Source organism: Watersipora subatra, chromosome 7 (genome assembly GCF_963576615.1).
Source record: "Watersipora subatra chromosome 7, tzWatSuba1.1, whole genome shotgun sequence".
Classification (NCBI taxonomy): domain Eukaryota; kingdom Metazoa; phylum Bryozoa; class Gymnolaemata; order Cheilostomatida; family Watersiporidae; genus Watersipora; species Watersipora subatra.
This window is the reverse complement of record NC_088714.1, coordinates 18,343,935-18,357,161: the sequence shown is the minus strand read 5'-3', so window position 1 is coordinate 18,357,161 and position 13,227 is coordinate 18,343,935. Positions and strand designations below refer to the sequence as shown.

At 37.0% G+C, this 13,227-nt stretch overlaps 1 protein-coding gene and 1 non-coding gene across 2 annotated transcripts in view; both read right to left on the bottom strand.

Moving 5' to 3' along the window:
* Window positions 1-13,227, bottom strand: part of LOC137400502 (uncharacterized) — a 68,034-nt gene that overhangs the window by 36,601 nt on the left and 18,206 nt on the right. The window contains exons 15-22 of the mRNA XM_068086829.1: window positions 12,925-13,138; window positions 11,129-11,231; window positions 9,793-9,945; window positions 9,515-9,696; window positions 8,553-8,679; window positions 8,034-8,133; window positions 3,356-3,528; window positions 1,487-1,714 (exon numbers count right to left, since the gene is read on the bottom strand). Of these exons, the coding sequence (XP_067942930.1) occupies window positions 1,487-1,714; window positions 3,356-3,528; window positions 8,034-8,133; window positions 8,553-8,679; window positions 9,515-9,696; window positions 9,793-9,945; window positions 11,129-11,231; window positions 12,925-13,138 (1,280 nt within the window). The remainder of the gene's footprint in view (window positions 1-1,486; window positions 1,715-3,355; window positions 3,529-8,033; window positions 8,134-8,552; window positions 8,680-9,514; window positions 9,697-9,792; window positions 9,946-11,128; window positions 11,232-12,924; window positions 13,139-13,227) is intronic.
* Window positions 4,069-4,140, bottom strand: Trnaq-uug (transfer RNA glutamine (anticodon UUG)). The gene has a single exon. It is a non-coding gene; the product is annotated as a tRNA-Gln (tRNA).

The window sequence follows — 13,227 nt, the reverse complement described above, 5'->3', positions numbered from 1 at the left end:
TCACATTACAGTTATTTGGTATCAAAAGGTTCACCATGTCTTACTCTGCTGTGTTGTAGGTGCAAAATATGTGAAAATGTGATTACAAGCTGTTAAAAGCTCAGAAAACGAACAGTTAATCGCAGCCATCACGAAACCGCTCTTGATTGGAATCAATTTATATTTCTGATGTAGTCAAACGATTTGGTTATTGTTTTGACACGTGATGTTCTCACGTAAATTGAAAGGCCAATAAAAGGCTCAATATAAAACATATCGTAGCACTAGTTTATGACAAACACTTCAGATTTTACCAAAGAGCCCTTACCAAATATAGATGCTCGCTACTTTACAGTTTTGTTTCAGCTTGGTCTAATCATCTAGTCGTAATCTGATCATGTAACTCGTACTTCTTACCCAGCAGCGACAATAATTTCTGCAAGATTATTCGACTATCACAGATGACCAACAGGCTCGTCATGTTTGTCAGAGAATGATATGCACGCCTCTGACCTAAGGTTGAAAAATTAAACAAATTTTTACAGTGGGTTTTCAGATATCAGTGGTCAAAATGACAGCATTACGATGATGATGAAATAGACGCATAAGGACAATAGACATGGTTTTATTGAATGCGTGAAGTATATTTGTGAAAATATTTCAACGAATGAGGTCGCATGTAAGTGTAAACAGAAGCCATCTTGTTCAACTATGTCCCTTTGAGCCGTTTTGGAAAGGGATTCTAATCTATGGCAGTTTCGTGATGGCGGCGATTAACAGTTCGTTTTTGAGCTTTTAAGAGCTTGTAATCACATTTCCACATATTTTGCACCTACAACACAGCAGAGAAAGACATGGTGAATCTTTTGATACCAAATAACTGTACTGTGAACTTTGTTGCAAGTCAACCTTTAAGGATTTCAGTTTCATTTTCATTAATTTTATTTCAGATTTTGTTAAGTATCCATGGATTTGCAAGTTTAAGCGACTGACAAATCAAAGGTGTTGAATATATAAGATCAGTAAGGTTTCTAATAAAACATAGTTGTAGAGCAGATATTAGTGAATATTGATAACATTTAAAAGTCATTCAAACAATTCAGGCAATGGTTTTCATGAGAAAACCTTGTAATAGCTATTAATTGGATAATTGATTGTCTATTCTATTAAGGGCAGTAAAACATATGAATTCATACCCCCAGTTCATTTCATCGTAGCAATAGATACGGCCCCCAACTATTCAAGAAAAAGGCAATGACCAACACCTATTTATCTCCTCACAGCTATCTTTAACTCCATCCAGCAGTTTCCAATCTCCACCTACTTCTGAAAGGGTATATGTACTATAAGCTAAGAAGCTATCTCCACCTACTTCTGAAAGGGTATATGTACTATAGGCTATGAAGCTATCTCCACCTACTTCTGAAAGGGTATATGTACTATAGGCTAAGAAGCTATCTCCACCTACTTCTGAAAGGGTATATGTACCATAAGGCTAACAAGCTACCTGCAATCAGGAAAGCGTTGGATAGAGATTGCAAGTTTTTTTGATTCCCCTGCAGATTCGTAATGCTCCAGCCTCCACTGACTACCACAAGCTTGGCTTTCATTCGCAGACTAGTGATGTCATCAATTGTTACGAGGTAGTACTGCTCCTCTAAAGGCTCACCAGACATAAGCTTGCTATCTTGACAGGACATCAATATGAAACCTTCACTCAAGCTCACCTGCGACACTAAAAGCAGGAGAGTTGTGTTGAGAGGACAACTACCGAGGTGAAAAAAGCAAGCGTTTACAGATGTGATTTATCCTGTTTGTATCGTGAATTACCTGTGTTTTTTGTAACAAACATCTTTTTGTGATCACATCCTTAGGTTGTTTATTGAAATGCTAGAACCTAGTTGTTAATTGTAAGTAGTTGGTTATCCGGCGTTTTATGTCTTAAAGTAATTCTACGACTAAACATAAATAGGATAAAGTAAAATTCAACGCTACAAACAAAAACTCTACACTACTAGTAAAATAAATGGAGAAATTATTTTGACAGAAACATATCTAAAAATTCACGTATTCCTTTACAAATCTGTTTTGCGGAGTCACTATCAAAATTCATCGCAAAAAAAGCCACGTGATGAGCAACATTGTGACACAGATTTGTTGCAAATTGCAAATTTAACTTTTCAGAAAAGTTCTAACCTAATTTTTAATCAGGTGTTTCAGAGAACCTGAACCATAGCAACCTGAACCATAGCAACCTGAACCATAGCAACCTGAACCATAGCAACCTGAACCATAGCAACCTGAACCATAGCAACCTGAACCATAGCAACCTGAACCATAGCAACCTGAACCATAGCAACCTGAACCATAGCAACCTGAACCATAGCAACCTGAACCATAGCAACCTGAACCATAGCAACCTGAACCATAGCAACCTGAACCATAGCAACCTGAACCATAGCAACCTGAACCATAGCAACCTGAACCATAGCAACGAAGGTTTCTACTCTCATGTATCATTTTGCTGTCTTCAGGATCATGTGTTCAAAGCACACTCTAAAAGTTTTCACGATACCTATCAGGAAGATTTCTCAGACGGTATGTGAGAAAAGGAAGCAATGATACAAATTATAGCGCAAACCATGAGAAATAAAAATTATTTAGTGGAAAATTTGAACTCTTTGAAGCAAACTAACATATCAATAAGGATAAAACTAGTAACGCTACCATCCATCAGCCATGTGAAAACTAGACAGAGATAGGTATAAGTCACTGATAGCCAACCTGATCGGTAAGTCAGGTCTCAAGAGATCTTATATCAACAGTCTTTCCTCTGAATCACATGATCTGTTTGAAGCTCGACACAACTTTAGGTTTCTGATGAAATAGTTTATGCACAGGATGGTCTACTGCACTAAGTAGGCCATGTTGTGCGTAAACTAGATCTTTAATATGATAAGAGCAGTGTCCATCCATCCTTATAGACACGGTTGGAGGTTGAGAAAAAGACTGCTACCAACAGGATTTGAACTCATGACATTTAGCACGATAATCTAACACTCTAACAGCTGCACCAATCGACTACCAACTGATAACAGTGAATAAATGTGTAGTTGTTACATTGAGCCTGACGAACTGTCACGTCCCATGAGACTGACGTTGTCGACTATAAACAGAAAGAGGCCTATTCAAGCTTGCTTGGGTAGCATAAGTGAATTACCTACTCGTGCCACCTGCATGCACAATCATTAATAACGGTCTGTTTAATCAGAAGAATCTCTTTGTCGTTTAGAATTGATCAGTGGCAAAGTTAAAGCATCTACACATTCTCTATACAAGCTTAGCGCTTAGTGTTATCATGTCAATGAACGCTTACCTATGTGTAGGACGGTAGCGTCAGCAGCGAGCTCCAAGAACTTTTGTTTGGTAGCCTGCTTATCAAACACGTAATCACAACCTAGTATTTCGCTGACCGTCTGCAGCTCATCCATCATTAATTGCAAAGCGAGAGACTCGGGAGTGGCGAGTCTACATTTTCCTAGCATCATCCTGAATGTGCAATTGAGAGCTTAAATCATTCAATTTAAGGAATAACTTGTATTTTGCAATCACGAAATGATACATACTGCGAATGTGTAAAAGTGTAGAGTACATTTGTGCAGTATTAAATGACACTAGAAATGCAAGGCAAGCTCGTTTGTCGAACATAATGAACTAATGTACCTAGAGTAACAACATTTCATGTGGGTTATTTTACTTGATTGTAGTGAATAGCAATTAAATATGGATAACATATAGATGGTGATCAAACAACTTTTATCAACTAAAATTAACTAGCTTTAAATGATGAATTCATTTTCAATCTATTATGTTTGTTAAGTGTTAATCGAATTAATTATACTTCTTTAGCCCGCTAAGCAAATGCACCTGAGCGTATTAGAAGAGTTATTGAAACAAATCACAGATAAAAACTTGAACACAGTTTTTAAAACCAAATGTAAATTATTCTTTTGAAGTATTTTTACATTGCCAACATTATTTGAAAATTCTATTTACTAATTTTACTGAAAAAGATGAAAAACAAAAGATAGGTTCTACCGAGATTTGAACTCGGATCGCTGGATTCAAAGTCCAGAGTGCTAACCATTACACCATAGAACCTCACATGGGAGCAGTCGCCGCTTACGTGTACATATTTGTGCTACAAATCCGAAGCCTACTTAATAAATCAGGCTTACCGTAAATTGAATACGGGCTTACGGGAATCAATGTTTCACGACAAAATTGACAAGGGAGGCTAGCAGGTTAACTATTGAAAGAAACAGCTATTAGAGGAAACAGCCGGTGGTCATAGATTAGTAGGGAATATTGAGGCGGCTAGCAGGTTCGTAGTACGATGTATATAACTTTTTGATGCCACCCTACATCAACATTTCATTACATTTGGGGCAATTTTGCATACAACAGAGGTTCAAAAGCAGTCAATAACTTTAGCATGAAGGGAGCATGAATGCAGCCATTGTAACCAAACCATAGATATATAAACCATAGACATATAGATATATATATATAGGTTTATATATCTATGAACCAAACAAACCAAACAAGCGATGCTAATAATTTCAAGGACATTTGTAAAATTAATGATAGTTTTGAAAAAAAGCACTGCGGTATTTATGTATAGCAGTAAACCGGGATTGCAGAGCAGGCTCTAGATTATCCCTAGTTTATAAATCGTTAGCCAGATTGTGTAAAAATTGATCCTCATATTAAAATGCGTGATCAAAATGCTTCAAAACCTGACAAAAGCTTCCAACCTTTGTGTTTGTTCATTCATTTGATGGAAAGAAAAATGCTACAGCAAATTCATGCTGTGAAAATAAAAGAACTAAAGCTTCTGTATGTCATCACTACATCTGTCGGCATTTAGTTCATTAAATTTCGACATTTTGAAAATCAGCATTTTAGTTGTCGACATTGAGTCTGTCGACATTTTGTAAGCGCACCGTGTGTCACCCTACATAAGCATTGAGAAGAGTTTGAGGAGCAATGTTTGGTGACCGAATCCAAGGGAAGCAAAAGCTAACAGCTTGCTTTTTCCTTTCTTTGAACCAATTTCAATTTTAAAATAAACCCTCATATCGAGTTGTGTAAACATGCAGCTATTAACTACTTACACGCACACAAACTTGCCTCGCAATCGTAGAATAAATTACTATGACTGGAGACACAGTTGATGGAGGCCTTCAAACTGTCACGCAATCCATGTCATGAGTAGTAGGTGGAAAGCACTGTGAAATTGCTACTCATAGGCCATCAAGTTCTTGACCTTATCTAAGATACGGTCAAGAACGTGAGAGCATATGAGTTACAATAACGGCTAGGTCATAAGCAGCAGCCAAAACAACTATTATACTCATAACTCTACGAAGGAAAGAGGATTTAGGGCTGACCCAGACTGAGTTACAAATGTGTAGCCAAGTATAACATGAAGTCGAAGGAACTAGACACAAGTGAATGGCCGGAAAACAGAGCTGCATGGAAGTCAGCGATAAAACCTAAACCATAAGACAGTCATTGTTGAAACGACCGACTGCACGAGAGGGATACTATTAAAGGTTGACTTGCAACAAAATTTACATTACAGTTATTTGGTATCAAAAGATTCACCATGTCTTACTCTGCTGTGTTGTAGGTGCAAAATATGTGGAAATGTGATTACAAGCTCTTAAAAGCTCAAAACACGAACAGTTAATCGCCGCCATCACGAAAACGCCCTAGATTTGAACCCCTTTCCAAAACGGCTCAAATGGGACGTAGTTGAACATGATGGCTTCTGTTTACACTTTTATGCAACCTCATTCGTCGAAATATTTTCACAAATATGCTTCGCGCATTCAATAAAACCATGTCTATTGTCCTTATGCGTCTATTTCATCATCATCGTAATGCTGTCACTTTGAGCACTGACATCTCAAAACCTACCGTAAAAATTTGTTTAATTTTTTGACCTTAGTTTGAAGAAGAGCCGTTCATCCCTTGATAAACATGGCGAGCCTGTTGGTCACCTGTGATAATCGTAAAATGCTGCAGAAATTGTTCGTACTATTTGGCTAGAAGTATGGGTCACACGATTAGATTACGACTAGATGATTAGACCAAACTGAAGCGAAACTGGAAAGTAGTGAGCATTTATATTTGATACGGGCTTTCCGGTAGAACCCGAAGTGTTTGTCATAAACTAGTGTTACAAATTTTATATTGAGCCTTTTATTGGCCTTTCAATTCACATGATAACATCACGTGACAAGACAATAACCAAATGTAATGACTACGTCAAAGAAATAAACAGATTCCAATCTACGGCGGCTTTTCGTTTTTGAGCTTATAAGAGCTTGTAATCACATTTCCACATATTTTGCACCTACAACAAAGCAGAGTAAGACATGGTGAACCTTTTGATACCAGATAGCTGTAATGTGAATTTTGTTGCAAGTCAACCTTTAATAGTAGCTCTCTCTTGCAGTCAGTCGTTTCAATAACGACTGTCTTCTGGTTTAGTTTTATCACTGACTTCCATGCAGCTCTGTTTTCTGGCCATTCACTTGTGTCCAGTTCCTTCAAAACGACCAACGGCAAGAGAGACTGCATGAGAGAGATCCTATTAAGTGATTAGCCTGATTAGAAACTCGAGCACATAGCCATACTGTACATTTGTAGTTTGTACATTTGTACCTTGAACATTTGTACCTTGAGATGCTAGCCTAATTCATTTCAGATCAGAGCTCAGAGTCCAAAAAACTCGCGTTACAAACAAATACTCCTTAACTACACAGTACAATCATGCTTACTTCCTGTTTAAAATAAAGGAAACAACAATTATATGTACCATACAGTAAATGCACGATCCTGTTTGATGCAAACAACAATTTGGGGTTTAATTCCCAGAAAGGTTGCTGCTGGTGACAGGAATGACATCCAACCTTAAATTGCCCTTTACAATTGGGCATGTCTTTATTCGTTAATTTCCCTTGCTATTGAACTCGGAGCTGTCCAGCGAAGAACACAGTCAATGTTTGTGTAAAAACGCTCTTAAGAAACATGCACAGCCTCTACTTGTAGCAAGCTCCGCGGACATCTGACCCAATCTTTAAGGGGTAGCTTACATACAGTACAATATATTGGAATGTGAAATACCCTTATAACTAAACACCAAAAATAAAAGAAATATGTTATAAATAAAATAACAAATGAATACCGTATTTTTACCTTCGAGGCAGACGAATACACTAGCAGATGAATGGCAGAGGAAGAGGTAACAAAGGAAGCAATAAGTGGTGATACTAAATGTAGGCATATACATAACGATACGGTACTCCATACACATGTACTAGTTTTCACTTTATAAACAAAATTAAAATTGCACTTCCTTAACAGTAAATGAACTTCTTCCTGAAAAAAATTGAATAGTAGCCCACTTTTCTTTTTAGCAAGATTGTCGATGTTACAACTTATACTCAAGGGTCAACATCGCTTGTACAAAAACCTATTCAAGGAAGTTCACATCCACCTGCTTGTTAGGTTATTACAGAAACCCGTGAGACAAAGAGTAGTTAGAAAGTGCAGCGGCACAACCTTCTTAAAGGTCATGGTGACACACACAAAATTTCATTAAATATTTGATCGATTACAACACATCGATCATTTGATCGACACAACAAACAAATGATGCTAACAAATGGAAATCGAGAATGATATGCCTATACAAAACAGCGGAATAATTTTGGACCCAAAGCTCCCACCTATTTACTAAAGGCTGGGTTAGCCCGTATTCAAAATTAAGCTTGCATTACAAGCAAAAAGCCATATGGTAACCGCTTCGTATTTCGTAGTGCCACTTTAAATGATGCTAAAATAAGTTTCAACATAGTTTTAGCCGAAAGAGCCATTAAAAAATAGAAATCAAACAAAAAATAAAAAAACATCAACGGTCGGAGTTGGCACTAAATGGGTGTAAACATAATTGTGAAACAAAAGATGCTTTGCCCACTCACTGTGAAGTCAGATGAGGATTTCCAATGACCACAAACCGTTCTTGATCGCTGACTTGAGAGAAATATGGCTCCGCAGTTGTAGAGCTCAGTGCATCTGTACCTGAAAAACATTAATAATTGTGGAGAATGCAAAAGAACTCTTTGTGCAAACTAGGCCTTGAGGTAGAAACATATTGTATGTTGCTTATAGTCTACGAACAAACTCTCACACTAGCAGATTACGACACGATTACAATTGCGATTAATGCAGCCCGAGCTCCGGAGAAAACTGCTAAACGAAACAGGATATCACTCAACTTTTTATAACAATAAATTGCGATGGACGATCTGGTTACCAGTAGATTTAACCATAAACAACTGGTAATCATAATGAATTTATGGTTAATATATTTTATTCCACTCAAAGATAAATTGTAAGCAAGCCAAAATAACGTTGTGTTTAGCCTTTTCGTATAGAACAGATATATTATATTACCAAACTAGCTAACACTATTGAAAGGAGTACAAGGGTCTCCGTACCTGTAGAGCTGGTTGTGATAAGAGTAGACAGATTATCAGTTCTGAGAAGCTTGCAGACAGAAGCAGGCTTTCCGCAGGTATCTATAGGTCTATGGTAACAGGGCTGAGGTATGGCACTGGCAGATCTCTGTAAAGTACACGGGACATCCAAAGAGATACTCCTACTGCATGGCAATCAACTCGCTTGGAGATCGCATTCAGCTTTAGTATTGAACACTGCGGGCTTTTAGTTAAAAGAAGATTGAAGGAAAAAGTTGAACAATGGTTACCCGGACATATGTTCAACAGCCTTGACCCTTTGAGAAAGAATTAGAAGTAGATCTATCATGCTGCAAATGTCCTAACAGCTTCTTTTCCAATCCTTCGTTTTTTCGTGACATAATTTTATCGCTGTCGGCCATCTTTATAGACAATTTTATCGTTAAAAACACGAAGCTTTTGCAATGATATTTTGGAAACGATGCTTTTGTTGGCAATTTTTTTATTATAGTATCAAAACAACACCTAAAAGTACTAGTAAATGAAAGAAAAACAATCGTTTTCTACAAATATGGCGGCTTTTTCGTGAACGAGCGCATGTGCGAACGACTTTATGACGTAAAAAAAATGATGGATTAGACTAGACAACAGCACACTTTTTGTCTTATGAAGTTCTTGAATGCAATAAGTCTGTCAAGAGGACAATGCTTCTTCTTATTAGTACAAATTATTGAGCCCAGTCTGAACACGCGTCTTCATTGGCCGATACACAACCTCCGTAATCGTTATTGCCAAATAGTGAGTTCATAAAAAACACCATGAGAAAAGCCTCGGCATCTGCAATTGGCTTGCCTACCGACTATTACATTAGCGCATAAATTACAAATTTTTTAAAATTTTTGTAAACATCTCATGATCATTTCCACGATTGATAGCAGCGAGTTCCTTAAACAATGTTCATATTGGCACAAAACTAAACCAACCTTTTGAATGTGAGTTGTAATCTTTGTGTGACTAGAAGGAGACGGTTTGGGAAGTGAAAAGAATGTGTTTGATTCCCCAATGTGGATTGTATGACTTCGGCGTAAAATATCGTTATCAGTGCTGAGCTGAACAAGCCTTCCAGTCTCACAAGCCGCGTCTCTCTCTATTCTTTTTGTGTTATCTAAGGATAACCAAATAGCAATGGAGTTGAACATATACTAAATCTGACAAACTAAGTTCTACAATTAAAAATATGATAATATTTAAGGAGTCTCACCATCTTCCAAGGACTCAGCTCTCGATTTACTCTGCTTATATCTGTTATCATAAGAGTTAAGAACTACGTCTAGCCTTGGATTGCTAGTCAATCGTCTGTTTACAGCAAGGGACGGTGACGCCCTCGCACCTTCTTCGCTGCTGTACAAAAGCTCTGCAACGTAAGATACAAAATATTGATTCAATAAATGTCTCCAACATAGTAGGAATATGCTGGAATGTGAATTATCGGATCTGTTTCTGGATTATACCTTACTATGATCCAGAAACATGGTCTTTTGCGCAACTTCAGGATGTCACCATTGGTGACATTGAAGCAGACAAGACAACTCCACGCAATTGCACATTAACAAACATGAATCATAGATCAGTATTTGATAGACTTTTTATATTATCAGCAAACTCCGACCTATAGCAATGATGAATGGTCTATATAGCCTTAGAGATACAGCGGGGTGGTATTGAAAGCTTGGAAGATATAAAGGTTGCAATTAGGTACATGTGAAAACCTGCAAAGAACTTACGATTTATGCTTACAAATAATTTGTTCATCCAGAAGATACAAATCCAGTAATATCATCACTGGTCAACTTTTGAAATTAAAGAATTCAATTGAAAACTTTGTCATAAAATAGTGGTTTTCAGATAGCTTCTTCTGATTATGTGCACCTCAGACTGGCTCAAAATGCAGATATTACAGTGAGGTATCTCAGCTTTGCCAACAGAGGCAAAAAATTACCTTATTTGTTTTTGTCAAAAATAAACCTAAGAAGTATCATCATATAGAAAAAATCGGAGAAATTGAGTCAAACAGCCCTTTTGTGATTCGGTCTTGTAAAATCAAAGCTTTAGTAATTTATCTTCAGAATAGCTGGAACAGATCTCGAAGTTTCCACACATTTTCAATCTGTTTTGTTCCTAGATCCAGTTGATACCATATTATGCATGTTCTTTGAGTTGGTGATATTAAAAACCAAGTTGCACTTCTCATTGCCGATTGTTAAATGCTTATTCATTAAGGAAGAAATAGTACAAATAAAAAAATGTTAAACAAAACGCAAGAGGCTCAAACTAAATTCCATGAAAAGGTTGATAGAATAATCTGAAACTTTTTAGAATTTAAACAAAGTCCACCACTCGGGTATGGCTGGACTAGAGGATATTTTATTTAACTTGATATACAATAAATAGTACACTAAATCTAACCTTATCCTTGGGTGAAGGCCACCTTATTCATACAGATACACTTTTAAAGACATATTGCTCCAAGAATAAGCACCCTACATTGGGTTCTTCTTAAGCAAACAGTTGAGAAGGGACACTAGTAATCTTCTCACCAGGTGAGTGCAGGTATCTGTGGTATCCACCCAGACTAGTTTGAGCTCTTTTAAAGTTAATCTCATCCTCCGCTTGTAAGTGAGTAATCTGGTTCTCCACCACCTGCCATCAGTCATCAGAATTAGCAGATATGCAGACAGGTGTTCTGGCAAATACTGTCAGCGAATACGTAAAGAGCTAAGGTAAAGTTTCCATAGCGCAATAAGAACTTTGCATTCAGCTATTGAAGTTCCAATCTAGTTGAACCTTCTTTATTCATTGATTGGTAAGATTGTTTCGAGAGTGCTATCCTTCGTTTTTTCGTGACGTAATTTTATCATTGTTGGCCATCTTTATGGACAATTTTATCGTTGAAAACGCGAAACTTTTGCAATAAATGTTTTAAAATGATGCTTTTGTTTGCAATGTTTTTATTATAGTATCAAAACAACACCAAAAAGTACTATTAAATAAAAGAAAAGCGATCGTTTTCTACAAATATGGCGGCTTTTTCGTGAATGAGTGCATGTGCAAACGGCTTGATGACGTCAAAAAAATATATACTAGGTTGTAAACTTAGATGATAAAAAGGTATCTAACTTTAACTAAATAAATTTATATAAACAACCTTTACTCAACAGCCATATTTCCTGCCTTGCGTAACAAAATTTGATGGCCTACGGAGATGAATTTATGCAGTCACAAACTGAAATTGAATATAACAGTTTCTGTGCTTGAACAAGCAAGTTAATAATTGAAGTGGTTCGATGGCGGCTATTAAAACGAAATTAGGTCAGAGAATTTCAGTTGTGATGAAATAACACAAGCCAAGCATTGGAGCATCCAGTGTACTATATATCAAACTAGGTGAATGTCCGGCGTTGCCCAGGTAATACAATAATTACCCAATGAATTTGAGTAACTTAAGCTAGTAACTTAAGCTAGTAACTTAAGCTAGTAACTTAAGCTAGGCGAAATCTTTACTAGAATAAGAGCCAAGTCTGAAGGCAGCTTAATAATTGTTACGTTACGCGTAATGATCTTTAGCACTTCTAATAGCTAATAAGCTAAGCTAGTAGTACCCACTAGTAATTTCCAAAGCGCTTCAAGTGAGCATATTTTAATCGATGTAATGATTATGTGCATAATCAATCCATTATATCGCAAGTAGCCTATATGGCTTAGTGGATAGAACATCTGCCTGTAGATGCTGAGGTTCGGAGTCCAAATCCAGGCCGAGCAGATTTTTCATTCCTAAAACTTTATCGCTATCACTGGACACACGGATGATGGAATGACAGACAAACAAACACTGAGATTTATATAGACTATAACAAACATAATCGAGTAATGTTGGGACAGCTACTCTCACAGCACAATGCTTACAAAATGGTTTGTTGTCCCAGTTTCCCCTTCAATTTTGTTATAACAATTATATCTCCAGTATAATAATTGTTAGCATTTAATATATCAAGCAAAATTTAAAAAATCGGTAAAAGTCATTTCAGGGGTAATTCAGTGCAGTCAAAAAAAATTTTGAAACCCAATAGCACTAGCAGTGCTCAATTCACAAAATTGACTGACAAGTAGGATTTGATAATATATTATTAGCAATTATTAGCATATACTTCATTTTTTCTAATGGTTAATTTATAATGATAAATGAGCGCACAACAACGTCCTAAGCAGACAGCATTTTTAAAATGTGTGACAGCTCGGCACAAATCATTATTTGTGCTAATCAAGACATGCGGTCGGCCAAGAACATTATTTCCGTTGATCTTGTAGCCAGAACTGAACAGCGCTACTGACTCACCAGTTTGAGTGCATAGATGCCGGAAAGATATGTGATGTTGAACTTGTCACTTAGAAGTTTGCCTTTGAGATCCTTGAGTCTATGAAAAGGAATCTGGCATATGGTTTTATCTGGTATCACTACGACATGGCCATGTTTAGGAACAGCGGAAAGTATGTCATCCATAGCACTGGCTAAGAACTTGTACAACTGCCGGCCAATCTGCTCTCTTTCCCTGCAACAGTAGTAGTTGAAGGTGCAATCTAATATAGTGAGTCATCGACTTACAACCGCGTTAGGTTCTGGCCAGCCGTAAGACGAATT